This window comes from Mesocricetus auratus, unplaced genomic scaffold (genome assembly GCF_017639785.1).
Source record: "Mesocricetus auratus isolate SY011 unplaced genomic scaffold, BCM_Maur_2.0 Super-Scaffold_100015, whole genome shotgun sequence".
Taxonomy (NCBI): Eukaryota; Metazoa; Chordata; class Mammalia; order Rodentia; family Cricetidae; genus Mesocricetus; species Mesocricetus auratus.
The window spans coordinates 46,448,403-46,463,584 of record NW_024429198.1 but is presented as its reverse complement, the minus strand read 5'-3'; the positions used below and the strand labels follow the sequence as shown (position 1 = coordinate 46,463,584).

At 41.1% G+C, this 15,182-nt stretch overlaps 1 protein-coding gene and 1 long non-coding RNA gene across 9 annotated transcripts in view; one reads left to right on the top strand and one right to left on the bottom strand.

The window, feature by feature from the left end:
• The window catches only part of Chst9 (carbohydrate sulfotransferase 9), a 241,840-nt gene extending 230,715 nt beyond the window's left edge, over positions 1–11,125 (top strand). For both annotated transcript variants that reach the window (XM_040757868.1, XM_040757869.1), the window contains one exon: positions 9,483–11,125. In XM_040757868.1, the coding sequence (XP_040613802.1) occupies positions 9,483–10,562 (1,080 nt within the window). In that variant the 3' untranslated portion in view covers positions 10,563–11,125. The remainder of the gene's footprint in view (positions 1–9,482) is intronic.
• Positions 1–15,182, bottom strand: part of LOC110343440 — a 286,166-nt gene that overhangs the window by 193,480 nt on the left and 77,504 nt on the right. The window lies entirely within an intron of this gene.

The following is a 15,182-nucleotide window of genomic DNA, read 5'->3' as shown; positions in this document are numbered from 1 at the left end:
TTGCCTGGCAACCCAATTATTTGCAGTCTGGGCCCAGACCTTCCTCCACATTTACTCTTATCCAGGTCCTCTTCACCTATACATACAATAGAAACAGAAAGTCTCTGTGCTGGTAGAAAATAGGCTCTTGGATTTTTCTCTTCTACTATAAGGTGTGCTTTAATAAAGTTTCTGTTTTTGATAATCTTTATTTTTAAAAGTCTGTTTTTATTTGTGTGTGTTTGGGTGCCTCTATGTATGCATCCAGGCCACATGATTGCCTCTCTGCCTGAAGAAAGAAAACAAGATAAGATATATGATCCCTGAAACTATTTGTAGACAGTTGTGAGCTGTCCTGTGGATTCTGGGAGCTAAACCTGTGTTTCCTGCAAGAGCATCAAGTGCTGGTGAACACTGAGGCATCTCCCCATGAACACTGAGGCATCTCCCCATGAACACTGAAGCATCTCCCCATGAACACTGAGGCATCTCCCCATGAGCACTGAGGCATCTCCCCATGAACACTGAAGCATCTCCCCATGAACACTGAGGCATCTCCCCATGAACACTGAGGCATCTCCCCATGAACACTGAGGCATCTCCCCATTACCAAGAGTCTATTTCTTTATGGGCAGAGTAAGCATGAAAAATTATACATGGTATCGAAGATACTTGGCAAGACTATGCTCCTTAACGGTGCCTTCAATGTCCACAAATTCAGCGAGCACCTCTGAGAGCCCACACCAGGTTTCCTCCAGCTGCCCCAGAGGCACCTCAGGCTCCAGAAATCTGACACTGAATGTAGTGAGAACTCAAACTAGTGGCTTTTCATAGTACTACATCAACTTCTCTTGGGGAAATGGCAGTCATCCTTGGCAGTTCTTTGACCCTGGCTCCTAACTTTGTTCAAGTAAGTCCATCTTATTACTTTTTAACTCATGGGCTTAGTTTCTATAAGAAGTCCATGTAGATTATCAACTTCTTCCTCCACCGCATCCTCCTTCCTCCAGGTGTAACTTCTAAATGTGACTAGAGCATTCACTCTAAGACATGATTCTGCCGCTGCCTTATTGAAAACACTGAGTGTAAGGACATGCATGGATCTGCCAGGATCACAGCAGTGCCTGGGTGCCTGGTGTGTTTGCTAGATTCCCAATGCATGCTACCATGTACAATTGTTCATGTCAAGTTTACAGAAGAAGAAACCATTTGGGGCCTGGAGAGATGGCTCAATGGTTAATGGCACATGATATTCTTATGGAGTACCCACGTTCAGTTCCCAGCATAAGAAGGTGGGTGTCCCACCAGTCACCTGCAGTTCTAAAGATGGCAAACTGGGAGGCAGAGGCAGGTGGATCCTGGAAGCTGATGGGCCAGCTAAACAGGTCTACTTGTCAGAGTTCAAGGTCATTGAGATATTCCGTCTCAAGCAAAAGGGGGAAGGCACCTGAGGACCAACACCCAAGGTTTTCCTCTGAGCTCCACACAAGTATGCCAAGCACATGTGCTTACAGGTGCGAACACACAGAGGGAAATTAAAAAGAGAAGTCTTGCCATTCCCACTGTAATGTACAGGCCATTGGCACAGGCTCAAACCTTCCCAGGCCATTTATGTTAGTTCTGCCTGCTTGTTCCTCTTACCTGCCTCGCAGCCCCTGGTGGGTATCTGATTTCGGCATGCACATTCCTTCATACCCTTGTAGCAGGCCTCCTACCAACTCATGACACCGGGACTTACTACTTATGAACGATTAGTCTTATCTTAGGCTGGTTTCTTGCTAGCTCTTATAACTTATTTTAACCTGTTTCTCTCCATCTACATTTACCTCAGGGCTTTTACCTCTCTCTCTCTCTTTTTCTTTCTTTCTTTCTTCCTACTTTCTTCCTTCCTTTCTTTTTTTATTTCTTTCTGTATGTTCCCTTCCCTGACTTGCTGGCTGCTGGCTGCCTGATGGGCTAGGCCCCCGGTAACCTCCTCTCTTTCTCCCTCATTCTCCCTTCACCCCCAAGCCTAGATTCCACCTGCTACTCATTCTCTCTGCCCACCAGCCCCACCTATCCCTCTGCTGCCTAGCTATTGGCCTTTCTGCTTTTTATTAGACCGATGAGGTGCCTTAGGCAGGCAAAGCAACACACATTTATATTGTTAAACAAATGCAGCATATACAAATGTAACACATCTTTGCCTAAAGTAATGCCCATCTCCCCATCCCTCAGCCTTCATCTCAGACTCATCTGAGATGCCACTTTATTTTCAAAGTTTGACCCCAAAATCTCTTCAGGTACACTAAGCACCACTGTCCCTGATAACCAAATGTTCGGTGCATCCTTTCATTACTGCAATTATCACATATTTTCTTAAATGATTCATTTTCAACCTAATTAAACCTTGGCTTCCTCAGGGGCCACAGAATTTTATTCTTTTCATCATCGGCATTTAGCACACACATGATGTCTGGAAGGCTCCCAGCAATTTTGATGGGAAGAAAGCACAATTCCCAGAGGAGGTAGCCTTGATTTAGTGACCTTAGACAAAAACAAGGAAGAAAATTTTCAAATTTAGTATGAAGTTAACTAACATTCCAGTATTTTTAGTGATTCACATATTTGAATACTAGTTGTTATTATTTGTAGTCATGTATCTCTCATATAAGTTTGCAATGTCAATTCATTAAAGATTTTTATGACAAACTATGGCCATAGTTCACAACTAATCTATGGTTTAAATGCTGACACCAAAGAAAATATGGATGTCCTTGGTTGGTGCTATCACCAGAAACCATGTAGAAGTCCATGATCTGCTTTGTCATTGAGGAAGCTACTTTTGCAGTGGTATCGATAACTGAAAACTAATAGTTGAGAGACATAGAGACAAACTCTTCTACCAACCCTACCCCACTCCTCAAACAGTCTAGACAGGAAGTCATTGAAGAGAACTCTTAAAAATTGTGATAAGGATGCTGAAGTGTGGCTCTTCACAGCTGATGGCCTCATGTGGGGTGGGATGAAGAAGGACTCGGTTTTCTTTAAGGAGCGAGCCACTGGAGTTTGACCATGCTTCAGTGAGTATATGAGCAACACAAATTGGACTTGATCCTTTCTTGTTCATGGGGGCGGGTTGCAAGGGTGGGAAGCAGAGACCCGAGAAGACTGGGAAGTGAGTGTAATGGGATGCATTGTGTGACATTCCCTAATAATAGAAATGTGTTGGGAAAAAAGCAGAACATCTCCAGTTCAAAAAGTCAAATAGTACAGAGGAACTGTTATGCCATCTTTGAAGGCGGTGGGTCCACTTGCTAGAGATCGGGGTGGCTTTCACGGGGGAAGCTAAGATTGTGTATTAATTTAGAAGAGCTTGAATGTCCCAGAAAGAGGGACAGGGTAGAAGAGATGCCAAGAGAAGAGTGGGGAGGAAAGAACGTGGAGGGGAAGTTACTGTCAAGGGAGATGTAAATAGCAGTGAGAAGTGGCCCAGCTGAGGCAGTCTACAGATACCTCCTGAGGATCAGGACTTTAGTTTGTATCGAGCAGAGCCAATGCAAGCTGCCAAGAGTGAGAAGGAAAGTATCTGGTGAAGTCTAATTTGGTAATAATTTGCAGCAAGGCTAGTTTGGAAGACCCTACAGAATACACAATGGAGAATAAGTCACATGCTGCAAAGCAAATCACATTATTGATGGGTATATAAAAAAGAGGAAATAAAATTTTAAAGATGCAGACATGATTTAAAACAGTCACTTTACTTTCTGATTGTCACAAAGTCTCTCCAATGTATGAATGAGTGATCAAAAAGCAGCAGGACAGTTTCAAAAATATAAACGAGCTTGGGAGGAAGCAGGTGGCTTTGTAGGTGTTTGCTTTGAAGACAATTCAAAGGAGAAGCCGGCTTAAGATTTCACTCTTCTAATTCATGTTACTGTTAGCATTGTTGGAAGGTGGAGTTGGGGATTTTATACAAGCCTCGGGTGTAGCATGTCATTAACTTTAATGATAGCATTATATTAATGCATATTATACTTTAATATTAATATCCCTCTGTCCTGGAAAGCCTTGGTTAGAATTAGAAAGAGACAGATCTGAGTGTAATGACAAGGGGAAACGGCTCCAAACCCCAGTCACAGCGTTTATAGAGTAAATAGTAATGAAGTGACAGGTTCGGGAGAAGATCTGGAAGCACTTTGTGAGCCTCTCGACACATCACTTTCAAGAATGAGCCCTTTTCTGATAACCTCAATTTGATCAAAGTAAAAGAAAGTGGCTGGCCTGGAAAGAAAAATCTATCGAAAGTCAGAAGTCTAACCCTTAGTACAGACTGAGTTTTTCCCCCATACTGTTGAACTTGACACTGAAATCTGTTTGACGAACATGGATATCCCACAAAGGGTGCATAAACAGGAAGCTTTATGTCTGACAAACACACACACACACACACACACACACACACGGCATCTGACCTTACATTTGAGCTCTGTCTCATCTTTAAAGTAGTCAAGTCCACCATAAGGCATCCCACTAGGAAGACAGGAAATCTGCAGACCATGTTCTTTATCTTCAGAATTCCTTTTGTCACTGAAGTCGTGTGGTCACCAAATGTGGCCACTGCCTATGGACCTCCAGGAGAGCTCTTTTGATTGCAGTTGGAGAGCCTTGCCCACAAAGATTCTGCTTCCCTGTGTCAGCACCTGGGGATCCAGAATGCTGGCAAGTCCAGCTGAGTCTTCAAAGCAACTCTCAGTGACTCTGAACATCTGATTTGGCAGGCCTGCAAAGGTCTGCAGAACCCCCACTCCCCCACACAACCACCCCCTTCCCCCATTTCCCCAACCCCGCACCAACTAAATCACAAATGGCTCTCCCTGTGACTGTTTTGTTTTGTTTTCTCATCTGCCAAAGATTTGTTTAAGCACAGATTTTTGGTGCCTTACAAGAATCCGTTATTTCTTTAAGTCAACCTTGACATTTTTTTGATGAACACTATTTCTTTTAATAAAGCCATAAGTTATTTATTTATTTGGAAGTCACTATTAAGTCATCACAATATTTATTAACTCAGTAATTATCTCTTGCTTGAAACACAGAGAACAGGGAACTGGGGCCTCAGTGGTAATATTCTAATGGGTTGGGGTAGGGTGGGATGAAAAGAGAACCACAGAAACAAGTCAAGTAATTTCACATGGCTGTTCATGTTGTGAAGAAAGACAGCAGCGTGCAGTGAGAAGATCATAAGAAGTATGGCTTAGACAGGGTGACTTGGGAAAACTTCATTACAGAGGGACTTCCTGAAGATTAAATGATGAAGAACTAGCTGTGCTGGCTGCCAGAAGCCTAAATATGTAGTTAAAGTCACCAAAGGATTGCTCAATGGGAAATGACAATGAGCCGGATTGTTAGGCAATGGTGGTCTCTGAGAAATTATGAAGATAGCTCAGGCATCATTCATGTATGTGAAGTGGAGAAATCTTCTATTAAAGATGAAGTAGTTCAGCCATTTGAGTTTATTCTGTTGAGATTTCTGTTTAGATCTGTGTCCCATTTTTTTAATTGGATTATTTGGCATTTTGGTGTCTAGACTTTTGAGTTCATTGTGAACTTTGGAGCTCAGCTCTCTGTCAGATGTGGGGTTGGTAAAGATCTTTTCTCATTCTGTAGGCTCCCATTTTGTCTTGCTGACTGTGTCCTTTGCCCCAGAAGCTTCAGGAGGCCCCACTTATTAATGGTTGCTCTCAGTATCTGTGCTACTGATGTTATGTTTAGGAAGTGTTCTCCTGCGCCAATGTGTTCAAAGCTACTTCCCACTTTCTCTTCTGCTGTTCAACATCCTTAACCATTAGGAAAATGAAAATCAAAACAACCATGAGAAACCATCTTATAACTGTCAGAACGGCTAAGATCAAAAACACTGATGACAGCTTATACTGGAGAGGATGTGGAGTAAGGGGAACACTTTTCCATTGCTGGTGGGTGTGCAAAATGATACAGCCATTTTGGAAATCAGTGTGGCGGTTTCTCAGAAAATTGGAAATCAATCTACCTCAAGACTCAGCAATACCACTCTTGATCGTATATCCAAAATATACACACTCATACTACAAGGATATATGCCCAACTATGTTCATACAACATTATTTGTAATAGCCAGAACCTGTAAACAACTGAGATGCCCCTCAACCAAAGAATGAATATAGAAAATGTGGTACATTTACACAATGAAGTACCACTGGGCTGTAAAGTAATGACATCATGAAATTTGCAGGCAAACCGACAGATCTAGAAAAAAAACATCCTGAGTGAGGTAACCCAGACCCAGAAAGACAAATATGGTATATACTCATTCATAAGTGGATATTAGACATAAACAGAAAGACAGCCAACCTACAGTCTACAACCCCAGAGAAACAAGGTAACAAAAAGGAGCCTAAGAGAGGCATATATGGATCCAACCCAGAAGGGGAAATAGACAAGAGATCCTGAGTAAACTGGAATCATGGAAGGGAGGAGGGGAGGGCGGAAGGGTACAGGGGAGAGAGGAAGAGGATAAGGAAGAGAACATGAGGAAATGGAATGGTGGAGTTGGGTGAAGGACAGAGAGGGAGAATAAGGAAAGAAATGTCATGATAGAGCCATTATGGGATTAGGAGAAATCTGGCACTAGGGAAATTCTCAAATATCCACAAGGATGACCACAGATAAAACTCTAAGCAATAGTGGAGAGGGACACTAAACTGTCCTTCCCCTGTAATCAGATTGAGGACTACTATAATTGTCCTCATTGAACCTTCATCAGTAACTGATAGAAGCAGATGCAGAGATCCATAACTAATCACTGGGCTGAGCTCCTGAAATCTAAGGAGAGAGTGGAGTAATAATATGAGCAAAGGGGTAAAGGCCATAATGGGGAAACCCACAGAAACAGCTGACCTGAGCTAATAGGAGCTCATGACTCCATACTAACAGCTGGAGAACCTGCATAGGTCCAAACTACACCATCCTAAATGCAGGTGACAGTGGATAGCTTGAGCAGTTTGTGAGGTCATTGGCAATGGGACCAGGATCTGCGCCTAGTGCATGAATTGGCTTTTTTGAGCCCATTTCCTATGGAGAAATACCTTGCTAAGTCTAGATACAGTGGGGTGGGCCTTGGTCCTGCCTCAGTGTGGTGATGGGACAGACTTTGTTGATTTCCCATTTTACTCCTTACCCTCTCTGAGGAGCAGATGGGGGTGGGGTGGGGGGAAGGTGAGGAGAGTTGGAGGAGGGGGAACTGAAGTGGCATGTAATAAACAAGAAAAAAATGAAAAAATATAACGAAGTTGGGGTGGCTAAGATCACTGCGTGTTAACTGCTATATGTAGTGCTAAGAAGAGAAATAAAGGATCCAGAGTCTCCAAGACATGAAGAAGAGACCAGAAGTAAGAGAAAGTTAAAGAGTCTCCACAGGACACATGTTTCACAGGAGCAGAGGGCTCTCTGGGAGTTGTCCTGGAAGCAGACTGGACAGGAAAAAATAGCCCCTTACTTCTTGGCCCAAGGTACACTAGGACCGATACAATGAAGTTTCATTTACTTGAGAAAGAGTGGCAGAATATGGGATTCTAGTAATGAACAACTGAGGAAACTTGAAATTCATTTTACCATGGTGATAAAATAATATTACTACTTTTCCTATAGTAACCATAGTTATGGTTTTTATTTGTAGTGATCTAAATAATCTTATCAACTTGTTACAGTCCTATGTGAAGTATTTCTCATACACATCTGCCAACAACAACTCTGTGATCTTTCAAACGTACAGAAAGGTCATATATAATTGATGACAACTTTACAGGCCATAAATCATTGATCAGAACAAAGAAGGAACTGAAGCTTTGAAGAATCCTGGCAATCTCTGGGAAAGATAGCAGACAAATAGCTTTAGAGTTAAGACATCAACTATGTGGCTTAACAGTGCAGATGATTAAGGCAGTTCTTTTTTAAGAGTCTGCACAAACTGCTTATGGTAATTAGGGGTTATTCCCAAACTCCTCTTGCCCATCTTATATTTAAGTTACTGGAGGCCCACGATATCTAAAGGTGGCTCCAATACTCATTTCTCTATTCTTTCACTCAACTAGTAGAAAATTCCTGATGACCTTTGAAGACCAAAGTCCATTCATTCACAAAATTTGAGGGCAACTACCATCAGCTATAGACCATTGTAGACACAGGAAATAAAATAAAAAATAGAAGAAAGTCTTCCCACTTCATCTACCTTTATTCTGGTGGTACCATGTATTACCCTCTCTGGAAATCATTTATTTCTTCAATTTCCCAATAACACATTGAAGACCCTAGACATATATCACCTCACTTTTCCAAGTCTAAGTGAGATCATGCCCACTCTCTGTCCACAGTCTTCCAATAGGTTCTGAGCCAATGTCTCTAAGAGTTTTGTTCTTATTGTAAAAACCACATATGAATCCCAAAATCCATGACTTCCCTTTCCCATCCAGTGCAAGTAATAGGAAGAAAGGAAACAATCAAAAGGTTAGGGAAAGCAGGCTAGTATGTCAGGCAAGAGGAAAAATAGCTCGATCTACTTTTGATGTAATTTTACACAATGAGACATCAAAGATATCATTCTGGATTCTTAACTCTTTCTTCAAGTTGGGAAGATGGGCAACATTATACATGAATAAAGGTATATGATATTGTGACTATAACTCACATTGTGATAAATGAATTGAAAATAAAATGTTTCAAAGATGAACAAATATATTACTTTTGGTAAATGCTGATGAAACTGAAATGTTTGTTAGAGTTTGATAATTAGTCTCATTTCAATTTTAAGTTGCAAATTATGAATTTGACTCTTCTATACATTACAAAGTCCCTACCCCTAAAACAACAAAAAAATGATATTCAAATATATCAGTGGGTTTCATGTCTATTCTGTTATACTACTTGGAAATAGCAGACTGAGGGATGCCTCAGGAATCACGAATGACTGAGTTTTATTTCACTGCATTACAAGCAAAATCAAGACAGAACTTCCATGCTCATCTCTGTCTTAAGGATACTAATTTTTATTTTATGTCACTGGGTTTTCTGTGAAAAAAATCTTACTACAAAATGTATAATCAACTGGATTCCAGGAGTATGTCTCAGTGCTTAGCTGTAGGTGATGGATACTATTTCAGTTCAGATACACAGAGGAGGGCCTAGGCCCTCCCCCCAAATGATATGACAGACTTTGATGATCCCCATGAAAGGCCTCATCATCCTTGGGGAGTGTGGGGGTGAGTTGGGGGATTTGTAGGGGTCATGGGAGGTTGGGAGGGAGAGGGAATGGGGGTTGATGTGAAAATGATTGTTTCTAAAGAAAAAAAAGAGAGAAAATGTTTCTACTACCTTATACTCAATGTGTTCTCCTCTGTAATATCTGAAAACAAATATACTAAGTTCTTTATCTACTATCAACACATTTGTGAATGTACATCCAACACATCTTCTTCCTGTTTTAACAGATCTCTGAAGTACACATGCCTGAGGACCTAAAGAAGGAAAGGGGAAATCTGTTCAACATGGGGAGACCCACAAGAGTTTTAAGGAAGAGTAGCTATTCACAAGGGGAAGATGAAGCTCCCCGGTCATCAACAGATAACTCAATAGAAACACATCAAAAAGCCAAGCCTCGAGTCCTTCAGAAGCCTACCGAGATGAATTGGCCACTGGTCACTCGGCCCTTAAACAAAAGTTCAGTCCAAGGCAACAAATGGAAGAAACCAGCTGCAACCCAAGAGAAACGAAGGTCCTTACTTCATGAGTTTTGCAAGAAATATGGTGGAGTAAAGGATTCCCAGTCAAATCTTTTTCGTATGGTATCCAGGATCTATGTAGAAGACAAACACAAAATCCTATACTGTGAAGTACCAAAGGCTGGCTGCTCTAATTGGAAAAGGGTGCTGATGGTCCTAAATGGGTTGGCTTCCTCTGCACTCAATATTTCCCATGACACTGTGCACTATGGAAAGCATCTGAAAACATTAGATAGCTTTGACTTAAAAGGAGTGTACATGCGTTTGAATACCTATACCAAAGCTGTGTTTGTTCGTGATCCCATGGAAAGACTAGTGTCAGCATTTAGGGATAAATTTGAGCATCCCAATAGTTACTACCATCCAGTGTTTGGAAAGGCAATTATAAAGAAATACCGACCAGATGCCAGGGAAGAAGCATTAAATAATGGGTCCGGAGTCAAATTCAAAGAATTTGTCTACTATCTGCTGGATGCTCACCGTCCAGTAGGGATGGATATTCACTGGGAAAGGGTCAGCAAACTGTGTTATCCATGTTTGATCAACTACGACTTTATAGGGAAGTTTGAAACATTAGAAGAAGATGCCAGTTACTTTCTCCAGCTAATTGGTGCCCCAACAGAGCTGAAGTTTCCAACCTTCAAGGATCGGCACTCCTCTGATGAAAGAACCAGTGCCCACATGGTAAGACACTACTTAAAGGACCTGAGTCAGGAGGAGAGGCAGCGCATCTATGACTTCTACCACTTGGACTATTTGATGTTTAACTACACAGCTCCACATTTGTAATCTGCATTCATTTTCTAAAGCCCTACATTGACTTAATGATGATGGCCTCAAATCAACTACTGTAATTTTCCTACAATTCTCTGTATGGGGGAAATTTAACTAAGTGGAGTTGTCTTGATTGAAAGAAGATTTTTTTAACCAAAGAGTATGACAGCAATTGGCACAAAGTTATTGGAAAATCATCTCAAGGAGACATGTAAACAACTTGATGTGCTTTTTAAATATTGGGGAAAGAGCTGTTTTGCCATTGTGGCTTACACCGTGGAAGCAATAACCCAGCCAGCTGTTACATTAACCAAGAAAGCCTCTTGCATGTAAAATAAGGGGGGATGATAATGGAGAGAATTATGCACCCAAATCCTGGCATCTATCATGTAACATGCATGTGTCTACTCTTAGCAGCCTGTGGCACATGCATCAAATGAGTGGGTGGTATTCTTATACACTGAATCTTCCTAGACACTGTGATGAGGAATCCACTGTTAAATGTTTGGGCGTGGGCATTTTACTATTGATCTGGAGGCATTCTCTGATTTAAAATACAAGAATAGAGCACAAAAACAGATGAAGCTTTGTCTTTTTTTTTAAGGAGTCGGTAAAAATGCACAACATGCAAAGATCAAAACAACTATAGCCACCTTTCTCTTCCAGGAAAAACTTCAGGGGATTGATTTCCTTTTTTGTGGGGGGAGGGAGAGACTTCATGATGAGACAAATGAGCACAACCAAGCAGGTCCTCATTCCCAAGCGTCATCAGATAGAAATGTGCTCTCAATTCTGCTTTAATTGGAAAAGGGGCAATTGTTTCAGGATGGAATAATCATCAAAACCAAAAGTTGCTGCTCTGAATATAGAGCTCTAACAATAAGAGTTTTATAAGAATATTACTTGAATCAAAGCACCATGTGCACAGCTTCCTATGCAGAATACACTCTAAGAATAGCTCTCATCTGCAGTCTAATTATTCAACTTGGGAATAACTTTTTAAGAACTAATATACCACTTCAAAGACAGGTTGTGTTCTAGAGAATAAACATAACAAGAGCCCCTAGAAATGTTTTTAATAGGCTTATGCATAAGCAAATTAAGGTATTTTCTTCTTAAGTTTAAATACTCTATACTAACAAAGTCAAATGCCATTGCATTCAAATATTAAATCAAAGTCTTTGGAAAACAGGACCATGTGTCACCCTTATGAAAAGTTGCAATGCACTTTGGAAATTTTTTCCAAGGAATCTTAAATTTAAAGACACATTCAGATGAGAACTATGTTTTAATTAGTTAACTACTTCCCTAACTTAAGCAAACCACATGTCAATCAAATCCTGTGGAAATGTTTTTCTTAAACACATTTCCCTTCCCAAGCTATCGTTTTTGATCAGTAAATATTCAGCTGTCTTGCAAAGAAAGCTAGGTCTTAATATTTGAATATTAATAGACCAAGATCCTTATAGTCATACGTGTCTCATTTTGACTTTCCATTTCATGGCTGAGTATTCATAAATTGCTTCACTCTGTGCACACACCCGCCCTATCTCCTCCACATCTCACATGAGTGGGAGCGCTGCAGTGGGCCACATCAGCAGCAGTATTAAACTCGGCACAACAACCTTTACCTACTTTCCACCCCATTTCTTTATGCCTCCAGACCATACACGAAGGCCGAGTAATCTAAATTATATAAATTAAAATGTTGCTGTACTGGGTAAAGTGGGTTCCTAGTAACTTAAAGACCTTAAAATTATCTTTTTTCTGGAGAGAGAAAGGTAAACATTACAGGGACCTGAATGTTTATTCTCACACCGCTCAAAGCTCATTTTAGACAGCGCCTGCTGCAAAGGCAGCATTCCTAAGTAGAAGTAAGAAACAATGATAGCATCAAAAATGTATTTTTAAAAAACCACTTTCATAGCTCTGGAAGGGAAAAATATGAGAACGCTCTCTCATATAAGCATTTGCACTGAGGCAGGGGCGACATATTTATATGTCGTGTTTAAACATGCACAAAGCCTTTGGCAGTGGAGAAGTGAGAGACAAGGACAAGGCAAAGTTCTTCCCAAGAGCCACTCTGTGACTTTTGCTGTGCGATGATGCCACCATACACGTGGCTTCACATTTTGGAGCTCTAGCTACCTACCCTCTTCAACCACAGTGTGAAAATGCTAAATGGAAGCTTACGGAAATACACAACTCATAAGTTTTAAGATACGCAGCATCCTCGGGTGAAATTTCTCACTCCCTCTCTACTGAACCTGAATTCTCAACCAGCCCCATAGCCAGTGCACCCATGTTGTCTATTACCCAGTCTTTGCAGTCATCAAGTTGGCTTTCACGGGGCTGCAGTGCTTGTATTTAAGTGCCTTTACATAATAGTCTAAGGCTACATCGCAATGTCTATATCATTGACCCCACTTCATCTCACCAGGCAAGCATTTCCCCATCTCACAATACTATAAGAAAAGAGAGTGCATTCCAACAAGGGGTTGAAAGAAAGTGAGTGATAACACAGTGCCATAAATTTTACTATAGCATATCGTCGTAAGTGTTCTCTTTTTATTAGTTATTCTTTTTTTCCTCAATATATGTTAAATAGAAACATGCATGCTTCACATGTCATTCCCAGCTCCCTCTCCCATCCCTCCTCCCTTGGTCCTCAACCAGACCCTACTCAGACTCCCACCCAATCCCCACATCATTCCCCAGAGAGGGTGAGGCCCTCCTTGGGGAGAATCTCCAGAGTCATCATTTCATCCAGGGCAGGACCTAGCCCCTTCCCCATGTGTCCAGGCTGAGAGAGAATCCCTCCATGTGGAATAGGCTCCCAAAGTTCATTCATATGCCATGGTAAACACGGATCTATTATCAAAGGTCCCAGAGATTATTAGTTATTCTTAATCTCTTAATATGTCTAATTTGTTAATTAAACTTTATCACAGGTATGTATGCATGAATAGGAAGACAGTAACCTATATAGAGTTAGGTCCCTGTGCTTTCAGGTACACCTCCCATAGATAACAGGAGATAGACAGCTTCACTTATCCTTTTTCTGACTCTTTCTGCCTACATAACTAAAGGTCACTCTTCGTCCCTGTCTCAGACTCAAAGGCTGACACCATGCACAACTGTGCATTCAACAAACCAGCTTTGACTTTTCTCACCGAATAACAACCCTCTATATAACCTTCCTTTAGATGACTTTACGTCAGAGCTAAAGAAGCAGGTCACCATCCTTGGTCAGTTGTTATATTTAGGAGTGCTTCATTCATGTGCCTTGAACAGTCCTCCTTTGCGGGACAACTCAAGCTCACATTTGTAGTATCTGCTTGTGTGCATAGACCCATGTGGGTACTTCTCTGGACAAACATAATTTCATGAATGTAAAGGCAAGGGAACTAATCCAGTCTCAACCTTGCAGACGCCCAACTTACTCATTTTAACATCAGTGCACATGTGATGTGATTACATATCTTCCGAGGAATCCCTCAAGTACCTATTTGCTTTAATACTGGACAGCAGCTTGGCGCAGACTCTTCATTCTGCTATTCCTGTCTAGAATTCCTATAAGATAACAAGTTGGCAATGAATCTAAAACCACAGTTATTTAATCAGGAACCACCTAAGCCTAAGCATGATTGGTGTCATTGCCCCAGAAGCTACCACAACCTTTAACAGGATCCAAGTGCCCAATTTTGTTTGGAAGCATCCATTAAGTCTATGGACATGTGAGACCACATGCTATCTTCTTTAACTTCACAGTCTATAAAATATTCCCCAGGAATTCAAGGACTACTTGGCTGCCCTTCATAATTAGAGGGAGTGAATGATCTTGTATTCTGAGAGAATTTATTTTCTATCTTCAAAAATAAATAGTATTTAGCAAAAAGCCATATATAAGCAGATGCATAGAATTTTAAATGTCAGAGTAGCTTTGGTGCATATCTGGAGGAGTTATCAGGATTAAGGACAAATAGACTGAGTGGTAATATGCATCTCCCCGCTGTGACCTCTAGTTTGGTGTCCTGGGGCAACTTCAGTCCTGGACCTCCCTAGCATGTGGAGTAGCAGAAGTCTTGCCTCCAGCCAACATCCTCAATGTGTTCTACTATTTCAGAAAATACTAGTCAGTAGACGTTACCCACCTGGGAACTTTAGACCAACATACACTCAGCTTAATCCTACCTTAAGGATAATTCCTCCTCAATTACAATTATTAACAATATCGTTATCATACAGAACATGTTTCCATATTTACTGTTCATCGGGCAATCTTTAAAAACTTTCCATATATTCATCTATTTAATTCTTCCAGCCAATCTAACTTCGATGCTAGTATAAGCAGTCTCCTTCCTTGCCACACATAATAAGAGAACTGGAAGCAAAGTGCTTGGGCGAGTTGTCGGAGGAGACACAACCGGTGGGGCAGGGAGCCAGCTACCGAGCCCCACTAACAAACCTATTCTTAGGCTGAAATTTTCACTTTTTGTGGCCTTGACATGCAGAATAGCTAAAAGTAAAAAATACATACTATAATCTTAAAGTGTTTTTTTTTTTGAGATAGGATCTTACTATGTAATGCTGTCTGTCCTGACTCACTCTGTAGACCAGGCTGGCCTTAAACTC